General features: G+C 39.8%; 1 protein-coding gene across 4 annotated transcripts in view; it reads left to right on the top strand.

The window, feature by feature from the left end:
• ATP8A2 (ATPase phospholipid transporting 8A2) overlaps window positions 1-23,537 on the top strand; it is a 555,453-nt gene that overhangs the window by 129,501 nt on the left and 402,415 nt on the right. For all 4 annotated transcript variants that reach the window (XM_088793294.1, XM_088793295.1, XM_088793297.1 and 1 more), the window contains 7 exons: window positions 4,167-4,240; window positions 6,411-6,480; window positions 7,493-7,620; window positions 8,908-9,019; window positions 14,937-15,102; window positions 19,740-19,867; window positions 21,336-21,413. In XM_088793294.1, the coding sequence (XP_088649420.1) occupies window positions 4,167-4,240; window positions 6,411-6,480; window positions 7,493-7,620; window positions 8,908-9,019; window positions 14,937-15,102; window positions 19,740-19,867; window positions 21,336-21,413 (756 nt within the window). The remainder of the gene's footprint in view (window positions 1-4,166; window positions 4,241-6,410; window positions 6,481-7,492; window positions 7,621-8,907; window positions 9,020-14,936; window positions 15,103-19,739; window positions 19,868-21,335; window positions 21,414-23,537) is intronic.

Raw genomic sequence — 23,537 nt, 5'->3', positions numbered from 1 at the left:
TTTCTGGGGATGACTCTCATTACTCCAGGATTCAAAGCGGATTAACGTGATTTCAAAAGAAAATTACTTTTTAGCACTGTGACTTAAACAATCGTTTCTCTTGCTAAACATTTAGTAAGCAATGTTTTAAAAAGCCTCTGTGATCTTTTCATCGGCAACAAGCCGGTGTTATCGTAACTGTGGCCTTTATTTTAGTTTTTGTTTGGTTGTCACTTTGTTACCGGAGCCCCTAAGGGGTTTTGTGATAACACCTTAACCTTGGTAGCAACCCAGGAGTTCCGTACTGCAAATAGTAATTAACCTCCCTCTCTCTCGGAGGTGGAGTGGTTCTTGGTTAAGTGGTCAGAAATTACTGAGAGTAGAAACGCTATCAGTGCTGTAGAAATGCAAGGACTCCATGGCACGTCGGAATGGCTTGTCTCTCTAAGGCTCCTATTGCTACCCTGTCCCCAGAAAGGCACTAATGCTGGCTGGAGTGGAGACCCACGTGGACTTGGGATGTTGACACTACTTGAAACAGTAGAAAATGGAGTGATGACCTCTGAATTCTACTTCTGGGCCCAGGACTTGATGGCTTCACAGACTCCTAACGCTTGTTACTGTTTCCCACACTCAACTGCAGAAAAACAAAACAAAACAAAACGAACCCAAACCCTAAACCAAGTACCTGTTACATGCTTTGCCACATGCACTTTTATTTCCATTTAAAATGCATTTTGCTTGGTTATTTTTAATTGGAGTTCTCACACGTGCCAGGGACTGTGTTAGGCATTGGGTATGCAGAGGAGTATTGTAAAGCCTAGCCCTGCCCTTAAGGAGTTTTCTCCAGTGCTTGTCAGGCTTCAGTGGGCAACCCAGTTACCTGGGGGCTGCTGCAACACGGAGCTGGGCCCCACTTGCAGATGTTTTGATTGTTCTGATTCGCTAGTTTCAGGTGGGGGCCCCTAGAATTTGCATTTTTAGCAAGTTCCCAGGCGAGGCTGCTGCTGCTGGTCTGGGGACCACACTGCAGAGCCCCTGGTGTCATGGAAGTGACAGGTGACAGGCAGCTAAATAGCGTGCAGTGCAGGCGCTGGGCTCCGTGTGGGGGAACGTTTCAAGTGCTCTGGGGACCTCTGGGAGGGAAGGCTTCCTCCTGAGATGTTCTACTGCTCTCTTGTAGGATGAACGGGAGGTAACCAGTTTAAGGCACAGGGGACTGGGTGAGACTCGGAGGCGTCTGCAGGCACATCTGCAGACGTGCTCAGAATGAGGGTAGGTGATGAGAGGGCCGTGGGAGCAGATGCCAGAGATGGCAGGCAAGGTGCAGGCGGCCACCTTTAAGGTTCCCAAAGCAATGCTTGCTCCACCTGACGCCTGGAGATGGAGTTGGCGAGCCCCAGGCTGTAGCTGAATCATCCGTTCATGCTGAGAGGCAGCTCTGGGATGGATGTCGACAGCTTTGGTTGACTTTGAGAAGACTTGGGCCTTAATTCTTCAAAATTAAGAGACTCGAGAAATCCTCTGAGGCCAGCTTGGATTCAGGGGTCTAACAGCATCTCTTTCCACTTGAAGAATTCTCGCTCTAGGTAGTTTCACACATGCAGGGGACAACCAGGCATAAGAACACCAAATAGAAACCCATTTTCAAACAAAATTCCAAGTCGTTTCTCATGTACAGGAAACTTCTTAGTACTTTGTTACTGGGATATAAAATGTTTCGTTGTTTCGATAATAAAGATGGGAGAAAGTCATAATTACACTTGTCCTCCCACTTTGAATTAAAAAAATTCACTGCCTTTTTTTCTTTTGAAAGCATGACTAATTTTTTCTGTCTAGTTTTTAAAAACTAATTGCTTCTTTTGATTTTTTCCATGTAATTAAACTATTCACATAAAACGGTTTTACACTTAAAAACCATTTTCAATTTTCATAGGTCTTCCTTGCTTTTGTACTGATGATTCTTAACACAACTCTGGAGCGTTTATTTGACTTTTCTTCATTATGGGATATACTATAATCAAATGCCTTCCTTTTGCCTTAAAATTGAACACTAACTTCCAATACTCAGTGGTTCTGGAATTGAATTTCTACCACCCTTCCCTGTGTTGAGCCCAATTCCTCAGGCTTCCCCACACACTTTGGTAAGCAATTCACAGCACTAGTAGGACACCTTTTAGTAAACCCTCCTTTTACTTGTAGAAAATTAAATACAGGCCCCTGCTAGGGCCATTCTCCCAGCTGGCAAGATCCAGAGTGTTTCACAAGTATCACATCATCTGAAATTCTTGATTTCTAACAGAACAGTAACAGGGGTTAGAATAAGATACAGAAAAACCTAGTGCCTGTTTTGAGCTTTGAAATTGTTGGTGCACTAGGAATGCCTTTTCTTCTTGTTAATTTGAGAGCGAATTCTGCCATCCTTGATTTTCGCACTCACAATGCCCATTCACTTACACTCATGATGGTGCAGACTGAGAACACGGACCTGTTTCATGCCAGGTGCTTGCATATACTTCCCTAATCACACATCAGCCCTGCAAGGTCAGTGGTGGTATGTCCCTGTTTTATAAGTGGGGACATGGGAACTCAGAGAGGTGAATGGCTTGTCAGGATCCAGAGCTGGTGTATCTGAAGCTCTGACTTAAACCTGGCCCTGCTGACGTGAAAGCTCAGGTCCGACCCAGCCCTATGTTTCTGTGATTTTATTTACAGAGCTTATAGACCCTTGGCCATGGCCCTTGTTTCTGCAGACCAGGGGCCCGTTTCTCTGGCTTGGGTTCTTCTGTCCAGTGGCATCTGCTTCCCAATGTGGTCTCTGACTTTGGCCATGACTCTTTTTTTTCTGGCAGTTTCCTGAGGCTGTACGAGTACAAATCTTTTCTGTTTTATGTGGTATATTTCTGGGGGACCTTTCAGATGGACTGTTCATTGGTGAATCTAGTATTGCCTGTGAATCAGACCACTGGCCAGATTGCTCAGTTTTGAATCCGGGTGCGAACACAGTGACTGGCAGTTTGACCTGGATCAAGTTATGTCACTTTGAGCTTCAGTTTCCCCATTTGTAAGACGGAGAAAATTTACTTGCGTTACCTTAACTGATACTCACCATAACCCCGTGCAATATGTGCTGTTGATCTCATTATACGAGGTCTGACGATTAAGTTCATGAATTTGTTGCCACGATGTTGCTAACCTTTTTTGGTATCAGAGGGATTATTCATTATGAATTTGTACCAACTGGATAGACCGTTAACCAAGTTTACTATTTGAAAGTGCTGAAAAGGCTGCGTGAAAAAGTTAGACGACCTGCACTTTTCACCAACAATTCATGGCTCTTGCATCATGACAATGCACCAGCTCACAGGGCACTGTCTGTGAGGGAGTTTTTAGCCAGTAAACAAATAACTGTATTGGAACACCCTCTCTACTCACCTGATCTGGCCCCCAATGACTTCTTTCTTTACCTGAAGATAAAAGAAATATTGAAAGGAAGACATTTTGATGACATACAGGACATCAAGGGTAATACGATGACGGCTCTGATGGTCATTCCAGAAAAAGAGTTCCAAAATTGCCTTGAAGGGTAGACTGGGCGCTGACATCAGTGCACAGCTTCCCAAGGGGAGTACTTGGGAGGTGACTATAGTGATATTCAGCAATGAGGTATGTAGCACTTTTTCTAGGATGAGTTCGCGAACTTAATTGCCTGACCTCGTATAGATGAGAAAACTCAGGCACACGGAGTTTACATGACTTGCTCATGGTTATACACAGCTTGTGAGGAGGACGTATGGCCAGGGAATTTGAACCCAGAGCTGTGCACTTAACCCCTTTACCCCACTGGGTACAGCTGTGGAATGGTTCCAGTGGAAGCTGTGGAATTTGTAAGTGGATGCATAATTATAAGAAAATGAGACTTTGATAGTTCTGACTCATCTCCCTCCCCCCTTTCTTTTTTGTTTTTTCTTTCTCATTCAGCATCATTGCAAAGAGGTAATAGCACTATTTGTCTGTAATGAAAGATTTTCCTTTTGTTCTTGTCAAGGAAGAGAATTTGAGCTCCTCCATCTTAAACTTCATGGCATAGTTATATAGTAATTTTTCTTCATATGTTTAACGACCTTTATCATCATTTGTGCTTTCTTTTCTTTCATGCTTTTCTGTCCTTGTCCCTGGTTTTCTAGGTGACAGTGGGAGACATTGTGAAGGTCGTCAATGGGCAGTATCTTCCTGCAGACACGATCCTGCTATCCTCAAGGTCAGGTGTGCTATAGCGGGCACATTTTTTGAAATGTTAAGAACAATGAAATAATAAATGGTGACTGCCAAATCTTGCGCCACCCTTTCCCTTCCACTCTGAGTCACCAGGCTTCTCACTCGGGGCTATTCTTCCATAACCTGTCATTTGCCTGTTCCTGCCTTAATCCTAAAATTTTCTTTTCCCCATTTATTCCTTTGTTCTTTCTGTGACCTCTTTACATTTGGTGATTCATTTTAGTCTCATGGCTGTTCGGGGCTGTTCCTCCTTTGCAGGGACATTCAAGAGCAGTGGAGTGATTCTTTCAGTAACCTCCAGGTGGCAGCATATCTGAGACTTCGATCCCATCTCCTGATGGGTCCAGCCAGCAGCCTTTCCTGCAGAACCCAATGCCTCCCTTTACTAGCTATTCAGAGAACCGCGGGCATTTTTTCAGCATAGACATGACCCGCAGATGGTGTTTCCTGTTCATTTGTCCACATTTTGCTTCCTTTCTACCCAAGTATCATTGCCGTGTTCTCTAAGTCATTTTGTGCAAGAATGGTATCAGCAGTAAGTGGTGAAAATAATGGACAGCACAGTCCTTGACTTTTCTTGATACATATGATTATATATCAAAGAAGGAATGCCAAAATTAGAATAAGAATAAACTTCTACTCTTGAGTTCAAGATTAAGCAATATGATGTTAACATGAAAATTGCGTACATTCCTGTTGGGAATCATAGGTGCTCATACTCTCTGCATTTTCTTTGATTGCGGACAGTGTTTCTTTTATTGTATTTGATCACATTAGATTTTAAGCCTTAGCTTGAATTTTCTGCTTAAGATCAAAGGTTTAAAAATAGACTCCAGGCCTGTAGAGGAGTGAAAGCACCAGGTACATGGGGTGGGATTCATGTTTGTCCCGACTGATTGGTTATAGAGAGACTCTTAAAAATAGTAAAATGTGGTTTACTTGATAGTTTGGGGTCTGATTTGGTTGTAGCCCCAGGAAACTTGGTTGGAATATGAGATTGTTTTTCTGAGCTGATGTCACGTTTTCAGGGTGCTCACTAGTATTCGAGACTGTAATTTGTGCCAAGCAGTCTGCTGAGTACATTGTCCCATTAATCTTCCCAACGACCCTTGATATCCTTCCTTTATGCGCGAGAACAATTCCCAAAGCCATGTAGCCAATGAAGGTAGTGCCAGGAGATTTGAACTTAGCTGGTGGTTTACAGAGTCCATTCTCTTAACCGCTAATGATGCTACCTAAACCTGAAGATGGGGAATAGTGGTATCTGCTATGCTTGTTTTTATTCTTTAAGTTTTCTGTCCTTAAAATTAGGTGTTTTGATTAAACAATTACCTGTAGAAAGGTGCAGGGCAGTGAAGGCTTGCCAAGCTTATGCCTTGATTCCCGAACCCTTCTGGCTGTGATTTTCCGGACAAGATGTGTTTGTACTGGCTGTGCCTGGGGAGGTTCTTTAGGTCAGGAAGAGCAGGTCAGGTCTCAGACTTTAAACAAATGTTGGTTGGGTCTTAGCTGGGACATCATGTGTTTGCCCTCCCCTTCTCATTCATCCTCAGTTGTTTCTGTCTACCTGAGGTCAAGCAGCCATTATGTGTGGCCACATGGGCGGACCATTGGGCAAACAACTTTGTGTTGGTGTTGAATCTCAAAGATGAGTGTTTGTCATTCTACTCAATTACTACGTCTAAAGTGATTGTTCATACAGTTGACCCTTGAACAACATGGGTTTAAACTATGCAGGTCCACTTATATGTAGATTTTTTTCAATAAATACCTGTACTGTTTTTGATTCGTGGCTGGGAGTCAGCGGGTGTAGAGGGCTGACTGTATGCATTGATCTACGGCCATTTTATAGAAGACTCGAGCATCCATTTTGGTATCCATGGGGGCGGGGTGTCCTGGAACCAATCTCCTGCAGATACCAAGGGACAACTGGGGGTAGTTAAGTTTTCGGGGAGTCAGAAGTTAAGCTTGGATTTTCGACTGTGCAACGGAGTGGGTGTCAGTGTCCCTAACCCCCACGCTGTTCAAGGGTCAACTGAAATACTAGTTTCAAGAGCTGGTCGGCAGACATAGTTTCCAGAGTAGAGACTTTATGAGCTGTGAATTGGTGGAGGGGACTTTACTTAACTTTGGCTTTTTTTCTCTCTCCTTAGTGAACCTCAAGCAATGTGTTATGTTGAAACAGCTAATCTAGATGGGGAGACGAACCTTAAAATACGTCAGGTAAAGTTACCTGTTATGACCTTGTTGTTATGGACGCCCAAATTGCAAATCTGCTCCCCAAGTGTACTACTCAGTGCTTTTGCTTGAGAAAAAAAATGTTCTGCCACGAAGATTATGCCTTAACCCTAATGGAGTCTCTGGGAAGAACATGCCTTGTATTATGAAGGGAATTCCTTGAGAGTGATGGCAGAGTCAAAAAAGTGGACTTCATCCAAGTTATATTAATTGTAGAATGAAGAATAGTTTTTAACAGAAACTCATAGACACAGACAATAGTTTAGTGGTTACCAGAGGGTAAGGGGGGTGGAGGGTGGGTGATGAGGGTAAGGGGGATCGAATATATGGTGATGGAAGGAGAACTGATTCTGGGTGATGAACACACAATGGGATTTATAGATGATGTAATACAGAATTGTACACCTGAAATCTATGTAATTTTACTAACAATTGTCACCCCAATAAATTTAATTAAAAAAAAAGAATAGTTTTTAATACAATAAACATTTTAATCATTTGACACTTAAATTTTATGTTGCATAAAGTTGATTTGGATAATTCTGTCCACGTCTTTCTTTTCTACCTCAGATATTTGGTTTAGATATATACTTTTTTTATTGTTTAAAGAAGAGTTACTGGGTGCTAGATATCATCCTGTATTAAAGGGATTCTTTATTCTATGTTTATAACCAGTGTTAGAGTATAGCTGATAAGTATGCTTTCTGAGAGGTGTTTGAGTATGTGAATTGTTACTAAACATGGGTGTTTCCAGCACAGTGGTGGAATCTTAGCTTTCTGCTTCATTGAATTCTTTTGTAACTTTTTGCATTAGGTTGCTATCTGTAAAAAAGCTGTAACGTCCATCTTGTACCTGATAGTTTGATTTCTTAGCTTCCTCAAATTATTCCATTTGAGACGATTCACCATTTCCTTTAAATTAACAGAGGGGATGTGGAATGTTGTCCCTAAACCTGGAAGGTTGTATTCAATTTCCTCTTTTGGTCTAACATTTTAGGGTTTGACTCACACTGCTGATATGCAAACAAGGGAAGTGTTGATGAAGTTATCTGGAACTATAGAGTGTGAAGGGCCAAACCGCCACCTCTATGACTTCACTGGAAACTTAAACGTAGATGGGAAAAGGTATCACTTTCCCTTTCCTTAGTGTTCTTTTTTTTTTTTTTTTTTTTTTTTTTTTTAAATGGGACTAGGAATTACTGGAACTTTGGAAAATATCAGTTTGTTTCCTGGATTCATAATATTTCAAAACAAAGAGATTTCTTCATGTTTAGTTTGAAAATGAGAGACTGAGTTTTAATTGAAATACTGTTTCAATCAATTTAAACCTTCCCTTAAATTTAAGGAAATAACTAATTTTTGTTAAGAAAAACAACCAGAGGGTCTGAAATGAGGTTCATAGCACTGGTCTGTTCTTTCCGTGTATATTACCTGTCAGGGAGGAGAGATGGTTTTGGCTGCACAAAATCGTCCAGAAAAACAGAAGAGAGGGATCTGGGGTGTAGAAAAGCTAATATATTTATTTATTTATTAGGAAGCATTTATATATTTATTAGGAAGCATTTTTTTTTTACCAGTATTCTTTTAAGTAGCATTTGTTTTTAGAAAGTTGAGTGAAAGGAACAACAATTAGAATATTTGTCGTCTTCCTGTAGAATATTCAGTGCCCTATTGTCTGTATTCTGTTGTCTTTGTCCTCTTGGCGTTGTTTTATTGTTGGAGAGCCATTTTTTTGTCATTATGTTGGGATGCAGTTTCTACCCTCTGCCCATCTTTAAACTGCATGCTTCTTACCAATGAATGCGTCTTACCTTAGTATTTCGAACAAACCCAAAGGGAAGGACTCCATCATGGGGATGTACCCCAAATAACCATGACAGCTACATGTGATGGCTTCCTTGGTTTTCATTTGGTGTGCAGAGCCATTCCTAGGCTCCCATTTTGGAGTTCTACATTATCACTCAGCTTTTTATCTAACCATTAAGCCATCCCTGACTTCTTTGATATTGTAGCTTTATTGCTTTCCCCCACCCCTTACCATAGACATAAAATAAATTGGGTTTCCCAAATGAATAAACTTCTGGTTATTTTAACAATTTCCTTTTAGGGTGTTGAGTTTCTTAACAGGGTTATAAGCGACACAATTCCCTCTGACTTTTTATAGGAAAAACATTTTTTTCTTTTTTCTTGTAGTTTAGTGACAAAGGGATAAGAGAAACCTTGTCCTTTGTGTGTGTTTTTTTTCTTTTTTCTTTTTTTTTAGATTAAGCCAATGGGAACCTGTTTCTCAGCAAAATAGTTCAAATTTGACTGAAGGAAACATTTGATTTATTGTGGGTTTATGCTTAAGGGGGAAGCTCAAACTCATTTGTCAGATTATCATTAAATATAAATGTTGTTTCTTATTTTTAGCCCTGTTGCCCTTGGGCCTGACCAGATCTTATTAAGAGGTACACAGCTTAGAAATACTCAGTGGGTCTTTGGCATAGTTGTTTACACTGGACACGACACCAAACTCATGCAGGTAAAACATTTCTGTGCTGAAAAACAATGCTGGTATTAGCCTTTCTTCCTCCCTCCCTCCCTCCCTCCCTCCCTCCCTCCCTCCCTCCCTCCCTCCCTCCCTCCCTCCCTCTCTTTCTTTCTTTCTTTTTTTGGTGTAGAGAGTGGAATGCAGATGTTACATTTAGGAAGCTCAAGTATGTCTATGAACCTAAATTTGGGAAGGAAGTGCCTTTATTTTGGTTCTCTATGGATTCTCCTGGATTTCTGTTACCTCTTGTTTGAAATATCAATGGTCTTTATTTCCCAGATTTCAGGGAGACAATTAGTTCTAACTTATTTTACCTTCTGGACTTAAGTGGGGACTTGTTCTTTCTTTATTGCTCTCACTACTTCTGCTCCTCACCCCATTAATTAGGGTTTTACAGTAAATTGTCTTATTTAACTGAATTCTAGACAATGTAAAAATCAGTTATTTTCAAACTAATGTTTATTCTTCACACACCAAAACAAATTCACACGAGTTTGCTCTTTCTCCCTGTTAATGTTTTTTAAATTATTAGTTGTGAATTTGCATCCCACATTTATATTATGACATATTTTGACCAGACAACTTTGAAATTCTGCATAAATCAGTGTCCTGTGTGCCCTTCCTTATCCTTTTTTGCTATCACTTGGCATCGCTGTTAATGAGAATTGGCTTTTTGGCTTGTCCGCCTTATTGTATAATTTCTAAAGCACATATTTCACTATATGTCTTAATTTTAAAATGTTCAGTGACCGCCGTGCACCAAGTCTTGTGCCAGGCTGTATGGATACAGTCATGAAAGGCCCGATCCTACCCTCTAGGAGCCACACAGACTAAGGAGTAGTAGGGAATTACCACGTAGACAGATCAGTATTGTAACGTGTGTCATTACAAAGTGCTTTGGGTCAACCAACCCAGGTTTGGGGGTGTCAGTTGGCTAGCCACTAAGAATTATACTAAGAAACACATTTTACATGTGGATTTGGAGAAGGGAGGCTATTGTGTTAATCCACTCTTTGAGGTCAAACGATGTGGGAAGAGAGAGTTCAATACTTATTAGGCCAGATAAAGTGATAGACTCCACAATCCACACCTGCTGAGTCAGGTGGTGGAAACAGAGAAGGGAGATGGGAGGGCCAGGAGGGTCGAGAGACTCACTGATGTTCAAGAAGATTGTCGAAGTTGCTGAGTGACAGCAGATTACTTTTGAGTCTCTGGGGTGGAAGGTTCATAGAGTGGAGAGACCTGGGGGTGAACCATGGGAGTAGGAAGCTAACGGTAGAGCTGTTGGAGGCCACTTGATGTTGAGCACTAAAGGACTGGAAGACTAAGGCATTGATGGGTCGGTGCTATGGTTCTGAAGATTGGATCATGGCAGGGATGGAGCAGAGACAGCATCATAAGCCCAAGTTCAAGTCTTCATGGCGTAAGGGGGAGTGACTGAGAGGTTGGTAGGCTTGCTGAGGGAAGAGGCAGAAGGTAGTGTGGCCAAATGACATGAATTTTACAAGTGGGTTTTAACATGGCGTTAGAGCAATAAAGTGTTAGAAGTATCACTGAGAGCCCCACGTATACATTCAGTAATATTATCTTCAGATTCTGAGGGGTGTGAATCTTTCCTGGAGCAGCCTCTGCTAGAGGGGGCTTTGGGGAAGGAATGTCCTCAGCTGGAGAAGGCAGGGGGCAGGAGGCCAGCTTCTGAAGGAGGCCCAAGACATAGAGAAGTGTTGGTCCTGGAACGGTAGGGCCTCAGGTGGGTGCGATGGTAACAGAGAGCGTGTGAGTGTGAGTGGTGAAGGCTGGGAGGCAGCTCTAGGATGGATCAAGGTTATTCAGTGTGTCTGAGACATGCCTGATCCATCCTTCCTGCTGGGTCCTCACCCATTCCCAAGCGCTGACGAGAACATTTTAAGTTTGTTGGTTCTGAGCAGCTTGAATACAAAGACTTTATCTCGATAAATAATTAGTACTCTGCTACCTGGTAAGGATTTTCTGACTTCCTGGGTGTCAGACAGTGAATTCACTGTCTGACACTTTTGGAGCGCCGCTAAATACAGATCGCTTCTGGTTTTCATCAAGTGATGAAGAGATCGCAAGGAGCTAGCTCTGATTTGGGCAGGGCCTCAAGACTAGTTTTCAGGTTGTGCATATGACAAATTTAACCCCTCTCTACGACTCCTGGTACGCTGCTTGCTTTCTCAGGGTGTAATATTGTTTTCCTAGACTCATACTTTGGTAATACAGCTTTGTAGCTAAGGTGTAAGAGATAATGAAGTTACACTTAAAACGATCCCATTATCTCTTCAGTGAGCAAGGTGTGCACGGTTACCTCATGAAGTTTGCATCTCCTGAGTGTGATGAGCATGTTTCCTCATACCTAAATGTGAAAAACCCTTTGGCGAGGGTTATTACATGTTGACTCTTCGAGTACACCACAATGGAAGGTCTGTGCTGGACTCGCTGTGCCTTGGGAGCTGAAACGACAAGTAAAAATAATGAGCTCCAAAAGGAATATAATATAACACACATCACTGGAAGCCATCCTGTTTGTGAAATAGCATTTTTCATCTGTACCTGTACAACTTGACCACAGAGAGGAAACATGATTGCTTTAGGACTCTTCTCCTTCGTTTTGTTTTTCAGACTCACCTCAATGCCTCTTTTCTTCAAAGTTCCCTTGCTTCATGTTTAGTGTAGTTACGTGTAGAAATACTTCATTGTCTACTGTTGCTGTTGGTTGATTTAATGGGAAAGAGAGATACTGTCACAGTAATTACAGCAAATACTTAGTGACCCATACCCTGTTCTAAACAATAGTTATGTGTTAATTCATTTATTCCTCACAATGACTCTGTGAGGAAGACGCTATTATTTCTATTTTGTTAGATGGGGACATTGAGGCACAGAGTGTCTAAGTAAGTTACCAAAGTTATACATCCAGTAAGAGAGAGAGAGCTGGAATTCAAACATTGGAGTCTGGCTCCTGAGTCCATTTTCTAACTAGTTCTCCACTGACTGCTTTCTTAGGAGGAAATGAAGTGTGTACAATTCAGGTCAGATGTAAGTTTTTACAAAAATCTGACATTATGGCCTATTTCTGTTAAGAACTCCATTACTTAGAAGTAGCAGTGCTTTCTAAGAATTTCATAGAAGAACTTATAATGCTAGTTGGAGTTTAACATTACAGGCCCATCACTGTAAGTCGAAATAGTCAGCCAATGGGAACGGATGGGCGGAGCTTGGGTTCCCACTAAGCACATGTGTGGAGGCCTGGAGTTTTGGGCTTTTGTGTTGGATGGAAGGTAACTTTTCCTCACCCTGTTAACTGGCCACGAGTTAACCACTGGAAAAGATCTGAAATCAATAAAGGAATGGAGTCATAGAAGTGACATTTACAGTCAATTGTTTTTTCTGCCTGTGCCTCCAGGGAATGTTTATTAAAACTGATAGCATCTTCTTTGGCTTTAAAAGACTGAAATAGGCAGCCTTGGAACTGGTTTCTTGGCTCTTGACCTGAGGCTAGAGGTGATGTGTTGTCCCCATCGACCTTTAGATGGTGTTTGATTGATATTAGGTCAGCTTTTACTAATGGATTTCCATTTAGATTTTAGAGGAATTTTTTTAAAGGTCTGTAAAGGACAAATAATGTAGAGAACTAAAGGGAGAAAAGAGTAGGAGTATATAAAGGAAAATGCTGTTGTGCTATTTAGATACACAAAGGACTCGGTTTTTCAAAATTGCCAGTATAACCCTTCCTCAACTCCCCACCCCCACAGGAAACCATGGCCATAATAGTAGCATTTCTGGGCTTGGTGACAGAATTCAGATAACAATTCAGTAACATTGTGGTACCGGCATCTCTATGGAACTTCAGAATTGCCTCCTATTTTCATCTTGGTTTTATTTTTACATTGTGACTTTATTTGTATTCTTATTTTCAGAGACATTTTCATTCTAGCTCTGTTAATGATCCAATAAGTTGAGAACAGTGAAGGAGAGTGCTGACTTACATTTGGCACAAAGCATCATTTTTATGGCCAGTTGATGCCGGAGAAACTTTCAAATTACCTGATCTTTGCACATCAGTGTTGCCTCTAAAGCAGGGGTGTCCAAACTTTTTTCAACGTTTTTCACCAAGGGCCATATGCGGTAAAATACACAAACAGCTGGGCCACTCACTTGAGGTGAAGTACGTATTGCCTCACCTGGTTTATTTAAACTAAATATATTTTTGGAGTTTGCTTCGGGCCAATTAACAATGGATTGCAGGCCACAGTTGGCCCGAGGGCCGCAGTTTGGACACCCCTGCTCAAAAGAGACCATCTCATGACTCATGGAAGGAGACCTGCAGACTGAATCCTCTGTGCCCATAGCCCCCATCCACTTCCTGTTTTCTGATTTAATCCAGGCTCTGCTCACCACCAGGAGTAGGTTTTTACCATCTGTTGTATTACTGTATTAGTCTCCTGTTGCTGCCATAACAAACACACATTCAGGCTTCAAACAACATAAAGTTGTTCCGTAGGTTGGAAGTCTGATACCAGGAGGACTGCAGGGCAGCGTTCCTTTCCGTAGAACACTCCGGAAGGTTCTAGAGGAGACTCTGTTCCTTGCCTTCCCCAGCCTTCTAGAGGCGGCCCGAAGTCCTTGGCTCATGACCTCTACCCTCCATCTTCAGTGCCAGCAAGGGCACATCTCTTTGACATTCTGTTGTAGTCACAGCTCCCTCTGACCATAACCTGGAAAGGATCTCTCCTTTTTTCTGCTTTTAATGACCCATGTGATTAGATGGGGTCCACTTGAATATTCCAAGTTAATCTCCCCAAGTCAAGGTCCTTTATTGAATCACAGCTGCAAAGTCCCATTTGCCATGTAAAGTAACATGTTCATAGGGTATTAGGTATTTATATTCCAGGTATTAGAATATTGATATCATTGGGTGGAGGAGGGAGCATTATTCTGTCCACCCACAACTACCTTCAGAAAATTTTTAAAAAAATGGCTTCAGGTACATAACCTGTCTAGTGCAAACAGTTCTATTGACTTTTCCACTTCTGAGAGGATGTAGTCCCCAATTTTCTACCTGATGTGCAAGGGCCCTTGAATCTGACCTTAATGAGTCTTTCTGAACTCATTGGGCTGGTTTCCCCATCAGCAGTGAGAAATCTGGCTATGCACGTTTACTGATGGTTAGGCTGTCTCTCTGCTTTTACTGTACCTTTTGGTTTGTGTTCTGTTTATAATTTGGGACTCCATTCAGATTTCTCCTGGTCACTAGAGCTTTCCTGACTTTTCCTGCTTGTTTCTTGTTCAGTTTTCCAAATGAATTCGTTGTCCATTCATTTATTTTCACACCTATTAATGTTCTATTTTGCATTATTGATGTGCATGTGTTTGTGTATGTCTTTTTTCTCAGTTAAATTTTAAGATGTTGGAGGGAAAATGTGTACTTTCAAAATCTCTTTCTGTTTATTAATTGTAGAAATATGTTATTACTTTGAAGATTCTCTCTAGATTTTTGTGATACAGAATCTTTAAGTTTCTCTTGAATTAGCAATATTCTGATGTCTTTTAAAGTGGACTTAAATGATTAGAGCCTATTGTGTTCTAAGATAGTGAAAGTAGCTAATTTTACGCTAAAATGTAATCATAAGAAGTACAGGTTGAATCATGTAGAGGTGAAATGTGTTCTTTAAAATGGTAGAGTGTGTCTTCTGTCATCTTTATTTAAAGCTAGCTGTTGATTTCAGGAATATGGTATACTTTTTAATTTCATGGGTTAGTTGGCCAAAAAAAGTATAGTCTTTTACTTTCGATTTATTGAATGTGGGTCACTTGCCTCCTTTTCTCCCCACTCCTTGCCCCCAAGTCTCTTCTGTGACCCTTCCTGATTTTAGATGTTGTTGTGCAGAACTCCACCAAAGCACCTCTGAAGAGATCGAACGTTGAGAAAGTGACCAATGTGCAGATTCTGGTGTTGTTCGGCATCCTTTTGGTCATGGCCTTGGTGAGCTCGGCGGGGGCCCTGTACTGGAATGCGTCTCAAGGTGGAAAGAACTGGTACATCAAGAAGATGGGTAAGCGTTGGGGTGGGTTGCTTGTTAGAGTAGGACAAAACCTTTTTGGGAAATCCTTCCAAGCACTGTTTATGTGGGGTGGCCATGCCATCCTTGTCCGTCCTTTGGCTACTCTGTATAGTGCCAGCCTTTCAAGGAGAATGAAAAATTAGGAATCACGTGATGAAGTGGAGATGGACACATGTGGAGATTGTTTTATATTCACATGGTTTTTAAACTATTTTTTTTTTAGTTGTTTTCTTAGTGGTTACTATAGAGATTACAATTTATGTCTTAGTTTATGAGCATCTATTTCAGATTAATACTCATTTAGTCCCAGTATAATACAAGAATTTTACTCCAGTATAGATCTATTTCTTCCCCTGCTTTATGCTGTTATTATCTTGTATATTACATCTATCTATGTTATTAACCCAATAATAGTGTTGTAATTATTGATTTATATAAACTTAAATCTTTTAAAGAAGCAAAAAAAAAAGAAGTATACTTACAGAGTTTTAGCCTACTTACTTATTTACCATTTCTACTACTCTTCATTTCTTCCTGTAGATTTGGGTTACATGTCATTTCTTTGCTTCATGTAGTTTCATTCTCTCCTCACTCCTTTGTGCTCTCACATATATTATATCTGTATATAAGTCCAACAATGTAATTTTATAATGACATTTTTGCCACTTTTTTAAATCCAAAAGAAAGGCTAAAAACATGTAATTATATTGTCTTTTGTAAGTACTTATATAATTAATTACCTTTAGTGCTGCCCCTTGTTTCTTTATGTAGATTTAATTACTGTCTTGTGTCACTTTCTTTCATCTTGGAGAATTTACTTTAGTATTTCTTATAAGGCAAATTAGATAGCAACAAATTTTCTTAGTTTTTATCTTGGGATGTTTTAATTTCTCTTTTGTTTTTGTAGGGTAGTTTTGCTAATACAGAATTCTTGTAGAATTCTTTGTTGACATTTTTTGCCTTTTAGTACTTTGAATATGCCATCCCACTGTCTTCTGGCCTCCATTGTACTTTTGAGACATCAGCTGTTAATTTTATTTATTTCCTTTTTATGTGAGTCATTTTTCTGTTGCTTCTTTCAAAATTATCTTTGATTTTCAAAAATTTTGAGTTTATTCTGTTTGGAGTTTGTTGAGATTTTTGGATATGTATAATAATATTTTTCATCAAATTTGGGAAGTTTTCAGCTATTATTTATTTAAATATTGTTTCTGCCACATTCTCACTCCCCCCTCCTTCTGGTACTTCCATTATGTATATGCTGGTCCACTTGACATGTCTTAACAGGTCTCTGAGGCTCTTTTAATTTTTCTTTATTTCTTTTCTTTCTGTTCTTTAGATTGGATAATCTCTATTGATCTATATTAAAGTTTGTCTGTTTTCTCTTCTGCCAGCTCAAATCTGTTGAGCTCCACTAGTGATCTTTTTTCTTTTCATTTGAATTATTAGATTTTTCAATTCCAGAATTTCCATTTAGTTCTTTCTTTTAAAACTTCTGTCTCTTTATCAATATTCTGTAATTGATCAATGTCATACTTTCATTGAGTTCTTTAAACAGTTTCCTTTAGTTCTTTGAATATAGGTATATTAATGCTTTGAAGTCTTTGTTAAGTCCACTGTTTGGGCCACCTCCTTTAAAGGGAGTTTCTATTGCTTGTTTATTCCGTTTTTTATTTTTATTTTTTTTTATTCATAAATTTTTGATTGTTGTTGAAAACTGGGCATTTGAGATAATATGTTAAAATAACTTGGCATTCTGATTACTTCTTCCTTGTGGGGCTTGTTGTTGCTTTTTTGTTTATTTTCTTAGTGACTTGCCTGGACTCATTGGGTGAAGTCTGTTTTTTCCTGCCTTGTATAGCCTCTGATGTTACTACTCAGTTCTGTTTCCATGATTTTACCTTTTAATTCTTTAAAAATGTATAGTTTAAGGTATATAGCTATTTTTAATACACTTGACCCTTGAACAATGTAGGGATTGGGGCACCAACCTCCCCAACACTGTTAAAAATTTGTATGATTTTTGATTCCCCCAAAACTTAGTTGTCCCTCAGTATCCACAGGGGATTGTTTCCAGGAGTCCCCCATAGATACCCAAATTCACAGATGTTTAAGTCCCTCATGTTCAGTGGCATAGATCAGTGCGTATAGCCATGCCTCCACATTCTCAGACTCCCAACTGAGGACTGAAAACACTACAGGTATTTATTGGGAAAAACCTGCATGTAAGTTGACCTGCACAATTCAAACCTGTGCTATTCAAGGGTCAACTGTAGATTCATAAAATTATGCAGCCTTCACCACTACCTAAATTTACATTTTTATCACCTCAGAAAGAAACCCCATCCTCAGTACTCAAAAACCCTCTTCTTGTTTTTATTTTTAAGCCTGGATTCCTAGAGGTCGGCATAGCTTAGTGGTCAGCCAGTAACTGGTCAGAGGTTGTGCTTAAATTAACCATTTTTTGCTTGATCTGTGTATGGCTTGGGGATGCCATTAATGTCTGGGGAATTTAGTCTGCCCACATTCAATCAGAGACTAGCAGCTCACAAGTACCCTCTCTGGTTCTTCCTAAGCATGGGCAGCTTTGTGCATGGACATGAACTTCGGGACCACCAGGGTTGAGTGTGATCTTAGCAAGGTTTCTTTGGCCATCTCTTTCCACGGAACTTTTTAATTTCTGGACAATCTGTTGTTTTGTTTGTCCCTACTAGGGTACGATATTTATCTTCTTGATTATTAGCCACTGGGAATTCTGTTATTTTTGACAGTGCCCTGGGCCTGGCTATTTTCATGCTCTGCTCCAAATAGTGTCAGCTCCATCAGGCTGTTCCTGTCCTGACAACTTGCCCCCCTCTGCAGTAGCAGCCTGCCCCACCCTGGGATAGATTTATCCAGCATGGAGCTGGGGTGGGGGAAGAGGAGAGCTGCTGGTTTTCATGGCCTGCCCTAACCATCCACCCAGAACAAGAACTTAAGCAACATGGATGTTGGGAAAAAGAGGGGGAAACTGCCTTTGGATCAAATACCCAAGGCTTCCTTCCACTTACCAAGATTGAGTAGATTTTCTTGAATATGTGCTTTTGAATTTTTTATATACTCTATGATCAGTTTCCAAGCACTTTAAATGCTTGTTTTTGACAATTTTGCCCAGTTTTATTGCTTCTTTTGGGGGGAGAAGATTTGCCAATCTCCTTACAATGTCAATTCCAGAAAATAAATAAAATTTAATGACAGCATTTTTTTTTTTTTTTGAAGAATAAATTTGATTTTTAAAAGTTTGGGATGTTTTCTTGGGGTTATTGTTATTCTCGTCTTTCAATATACTTTAGTTAAGCTGATCAAAACATTTTTTTTTGTTGTTTTTCTAATTATCTCATGTAAAAAACTTATTCACTTTGAACGGCCTAGGAAAACTCTTGTTTCCACTTTACAAATGTGGGAAATGTGATTGGGACTTCAGTTGTAACTTGGATCAAAATCCTTTTATTTGGGTTCTTAAATTTTGGATTTGGACCATTATATGTGTCCAGCTTCAAATGTGAAGACTGATACTTTGCATACATACAGAGTCAGTTCCAAAATGTCATGATCTGGGTAAATAACATGGGCACTACCTCGGTACACAGGCTTTGTGGAGACTGGTGTTTAAATTGCTCAGATAATGTCCATCTCCAGTACTAGCTGCATGATTTACAGTGAAAGGATGGTCTTTTTATCCCACCCATAATGCTTTCTGCCTTGTTATCCTTATGGTAAAGTCTGAGTAGCTCTGGTAAAAGTCATCACACTTCACATTTACATTGTCACTGTTGGAGCATTGACTTTAGTTCAAAGAACTTTCCCCTTTGATACATGCAGAACTTGTACGTCTTTTCCCTCTCCTGGTCCCTCTTCCTCTCTAATCTGACCCTGACACTGCTTCGGGTTCCATCTCTTAGTGGTCTTGTTCCATCTTTAGGGATCTTGTTCCATCAAGGCATTGCTTCTCTTATCTTCAGTAAATGGGCTCAAGGCTTCCTGCCTGCCTCCCTCTCTTCACCTGTTTTCCCTGTTCACACCTTTTTTTCCATTTTACAAATTCCTCGGAGTATCCCAAATATACTTGTACCTTAATAAGATATAGATATTCCTTACAACCACTTAAAATGTCCTCTTTTCTGCATCCTTTTTAGTTAGCTGTCTTCTCTCTGTCCTCTAAAATGTGATTAAAGTCACTATTTTTCTGGATGGTTTTCAGGTGACCACGCCTTCCCATTAAAAAAATCTCCTGTCCTAGTTTCTGCCATGCCCTAGGACTTCCCTTTAATCAATGGACCCTGCTGCATGGTCACTTTGAGGGCCCTGCTGCTTCTGCTTACTTTCCTCCCCCACAACCTCCTATTAGGAGCCAGCTCTTTATTGGAAGGAAGGGACTGTGTTTTAGCAGTCTTTGTATTCACAGTTGGTGCCATGTGGGAGGTGCTCAATAAGTACTTTATCTTGAATCTCTAAATGTACACATAAGCCAGTAGACTTTTTTTGTGTGAACATCTTTTAGAAAATTTCCAAAATAATGAAATAAAAGGAAACTTAATGGAGACCAACTAAAGCTGTACAGATATTCTGTTTTTTCTTTTCCCCCATAGAAACGAGCTCGGATAATTTTGGATATAACTTGTTGACTTTCATCATCTTGTACAATAACCTTATTCCCATCAGTCTGCTGGTGACTCTTGAGGTTGTGAAATATACTCAAGCCCTTTTTATAAACTGGGTGAGTATCATCACAGCAGAGTTCAAAAGTTGAGCTGCTGGAGAAATGTCAGCCACTTTTTCTAATACTCTCTCAGAGCCTTAGCCATTGAATTGAGCTCCCAGAAAAGGAAGCATATAATTAATTGATGATTTGGTCTGGAAGGTAAACAGCCAGAGAACTGGCCAGGGATCTCTGGCCAGGGTGTCCCTGAGCCAGCGATAACAGTGACTAGTTACTGAACATCTCTGCTTCCTGGTGTCTGAAATGGGACACTCGTACTGATTCAAGGGGTTCTTGTGAGGATTAAGTGGGAAAATGGAGGCAGAGTGCTGCAAAGATGCTTGTCTTCTGGTGAGTGGGGATGAAATGGCTGCAATTGATGCTCATACTTTGAAGTCTAATTAGTGCTAATGAAAGGCCTCTTAGGTGTGTCTGTATCAGTGTTTAGTATAGTATCAAAATTCATGGTGACAGTAAACTTGGATTCCATTGTAAGAGTGGAAGTGGAATTTCTACGGAACTGCCATTGTAATTAGGCACTTGACTTCAGCATCCTACATATGAGGTCTGACTGTTAAGTTCACAAACTCATCCTAGAAAAAGTGCTCAATACCTCATTGCTGAATATCACTATGGTCACCTTCAAAGTACTCCCCTTGGGAAGCTATGCACTGATGCCAGAACCTAGTCCACCCTTCAAGGCAATTTTGGGACTCTTTTTCTGGAATGACCATCAGAGCTGTCGTTGTATTACCCTTGATGTCCTGAATGTCATCAAAATGTCTTCCTTTCAATATTTCCTTTATCTTTGGGTAAAGAAAGAAGTCACTGGGGGCCAGATCAGGTGAGTAGGGAGGGTGTTCCAATACAGTTATTTGTTTACTGGCTAAAAACTCCCTCACAGACAGTGCTGTGTGAGCTGGTGCATTGTTGTGATTCAAGAGCCATGAATTGTTGGCGAAAAGTTCAGGTCGTCTAACTTTTTCACGCAGCCTTTTCAGCACTTCCAAATAGTCAACTTAGTTAACTTTCCAGTTGGTATGAATTCACAATGAATAATCCCTCTGATATCAAAAATGATTAGCAACATCGTTGTAACAAGTTCCTGAACTTAACTGTCAGACCTCGTGTGTAGACTGGGTGCTTTCATGTGCATTTTTATTAGATCTTCATAACCGTCCTGTGAGTGAGGTATTAGCTGAGCTCAGAAGTAGGAGTTAGTTTAGGTCATGAAATGATCGTCTTGAGACCAAATTTTCTGTGTATAACTACCATGTTTTCTCCGTATATCACAATGCTTCTCTACATGAATTGCCAATGTATTTTCAACCTCCACAAAATTAACACCTACCCGTATTAGGATTACAAGAAGTATTAAAAGTTAGCATTTATATATTAAAAGTTAACATTTATATTATCTGTTTTTAATCTAAATGAAGGATTAATGGTACCTATTTTCTGAAGTGCCCCCTTTTTTCTTTTTCAGGACACAGATATGTATTATCTTGGAAATGACACTCCTGCAATGGCCAGGACATCAAACCTTAATGAAGAGCTTGGTCAGGTGAGAGTCTCTTTGGAATCGTTGGTGATGGTAGCACGAGCATTACGGGAGACTAGTGTTAGAAGAACCATGGAGAGATTTTTGCAGAAATACTTCTCTGTGAATGTGGTTTTGGTGTCTGAAACGCTATACAGTATTTGAAAGTATTATTAAATATAAATGTTAATCAGTTTTGGCTTGCATTTTGAAGCTTGAGTAGATTTTTATCACCTGCAAAAATTTTAAGCCATAGGTAAGACACTCAGATATTGGCTAACCCTACAAAACATGTGGGGGATAATATGATGGACATGTATCCATCAAATCTCTTACATGTCCCAGATTTTGTTTCTGGAATTTTCCAGAGGACTGGTGTCTTTTCCCCCATCACTCCTGAACTCTAATTGCCTTTACTGAATTGTGCTTTGCATTATGTTTTCATCTTATATTGAAATGACTGCAAGGAACATCCTCGTTTGAATGCATTGCAATTAAAGGTTATAATTTCATTTTATACATTTTATTTAAAACTCCCAACTATACTATGGGTGCTATATATATATATATATATATATATATATATATATATATATACACATACATATACATACATACATACACACACACACACACACACACACATATATAAAAGACTAAATTCACCTCCTCTTTGAACTGTTTTCCAGTTTTTCCAGGTAAAATTGATTTATCTCTTTTCTGTGTCTCCATATCAGTCTTTCCAAACATAACTACAGTAAAATAAGAGACATGGTAGTGACGCACTGTCTATTTCCCTGTGAGACTTTCTAGCCCATTCAAGGGTACGGATATGCTCAAGACAAGGCCTTTGGTTTTTCTGTACCGTGCTCAGTCTGTCGTTGTTTTCAGGTGCCATTGAACGGGACCTGAATAACTAAAGGATTGAAAGTGCTCAAGAAGCACCCAATATGAAATCATTCATCCTTCTTGGGCATATGGGGGACATTTGCATGGGGAAGTAGTTTTGAGTTGGAAGTTAAAATTCAATAGGCACAGTGATACCAACTCTTGATGATTCCTTACTATGAAATTTTCATTTTTTAAATATTTTGATTTAATCTTTTAATTGTTAAAAAAGAGGCAGAAAGAAGCACTGCTTATTAAAAGGTTGATTCTTCTGCATTTTTATACCTTTAGACTTACTGCATATAAAATTTATATAAAAACTTGTTTATAGTTAAAGTATTAATTACCCATAATGTACCAATTTTATATTTCTGCGTAATATTTGACTTCTTTTGGTGTGTTAATCATCTTTCTTAAAAAAATACCTTTCTTTCCTTAAAGGCCCGTTCATTGGTTTCTTTAAAAGTAATTTGCAGTGTGTTTTCTTATGTCGTATCATTAAGAAAAAGTACAGAGTAAACTATTCATGTTATTAATCCCTATTCTATAAAACAGTGAAACATGGCTTCCCTTTGGGACCCCTGGAATACATCTAGCATCTAGCAATAGTCATGAGCCCTCTTTAGAAAACCACTAAGAAACTGGAATTTTTACTGGTGACAATTCTGTTAATTACTCCCCCTCGCCAATCCATGAGGTAACTTCCCAGACTGTTACACAAAGAATGATGTTACAGATCTGCTGGCCAAAACCTTTATTTCATAGATGTGGAAATGGAGGCCAAGAAGGATGAGGTGACATTTCCAGAATCCACATGACTAGTACCCAGAGCCTGACCTGAACTGTCTCGTCCTGAGCTCTTCTTCCTCCTCCCCATCACATTATCCACCTATGAGAACAGAATTCCCACAGCACATGTCCATTTGGGGTTCATCTCTTTTGCATTCACTTAATCATTTCAAAATGGTTGGCTTGTTGACCTCCTCCAGAAATTTCTCCTTTTACCTTTGTATATTGGGAGCTTGATGTATTAAATCTCTAAAATGTTGTATCTTATAAAGTTGTATAATTGATAGCAGGTCCTCGTTGCCTTCATGTAAACTTAATTGTCATAGTGATTGAGAAGCTTCATATTTGTTCTGTGCTGTTTCAGGATACGCCTTCTTAATCCAGCTAGGGGACGGAGTCTTAAAAAGAAATATTTGGAGGTCGCCAAAGTCTGAGCTTGTTTTCTTGACATATTGGACATTAAAACAATAC

The sequence above is a fragment of the Rhinolophus sinicus genome, chromosome 16, assembly GCF_057876585.1.
Source record: "Rhinolophus sinicus isolate RSI-liver-muscle chromosome 16, RSI-T2T, whole genome shotgun sequence".
Taxonomy (NCBI): domain Eukaryota; kingdom Metazoa; phylum Chordata; class Mammalia; order Chiroptera; family Rhinolophidae; genus Rhinolophus; species Rhinolophus sinicus.
Note: the sequence above shows the minus strand (reverse complement) of the source record. Positions and strands in the feature narration are given on the sequence as shown.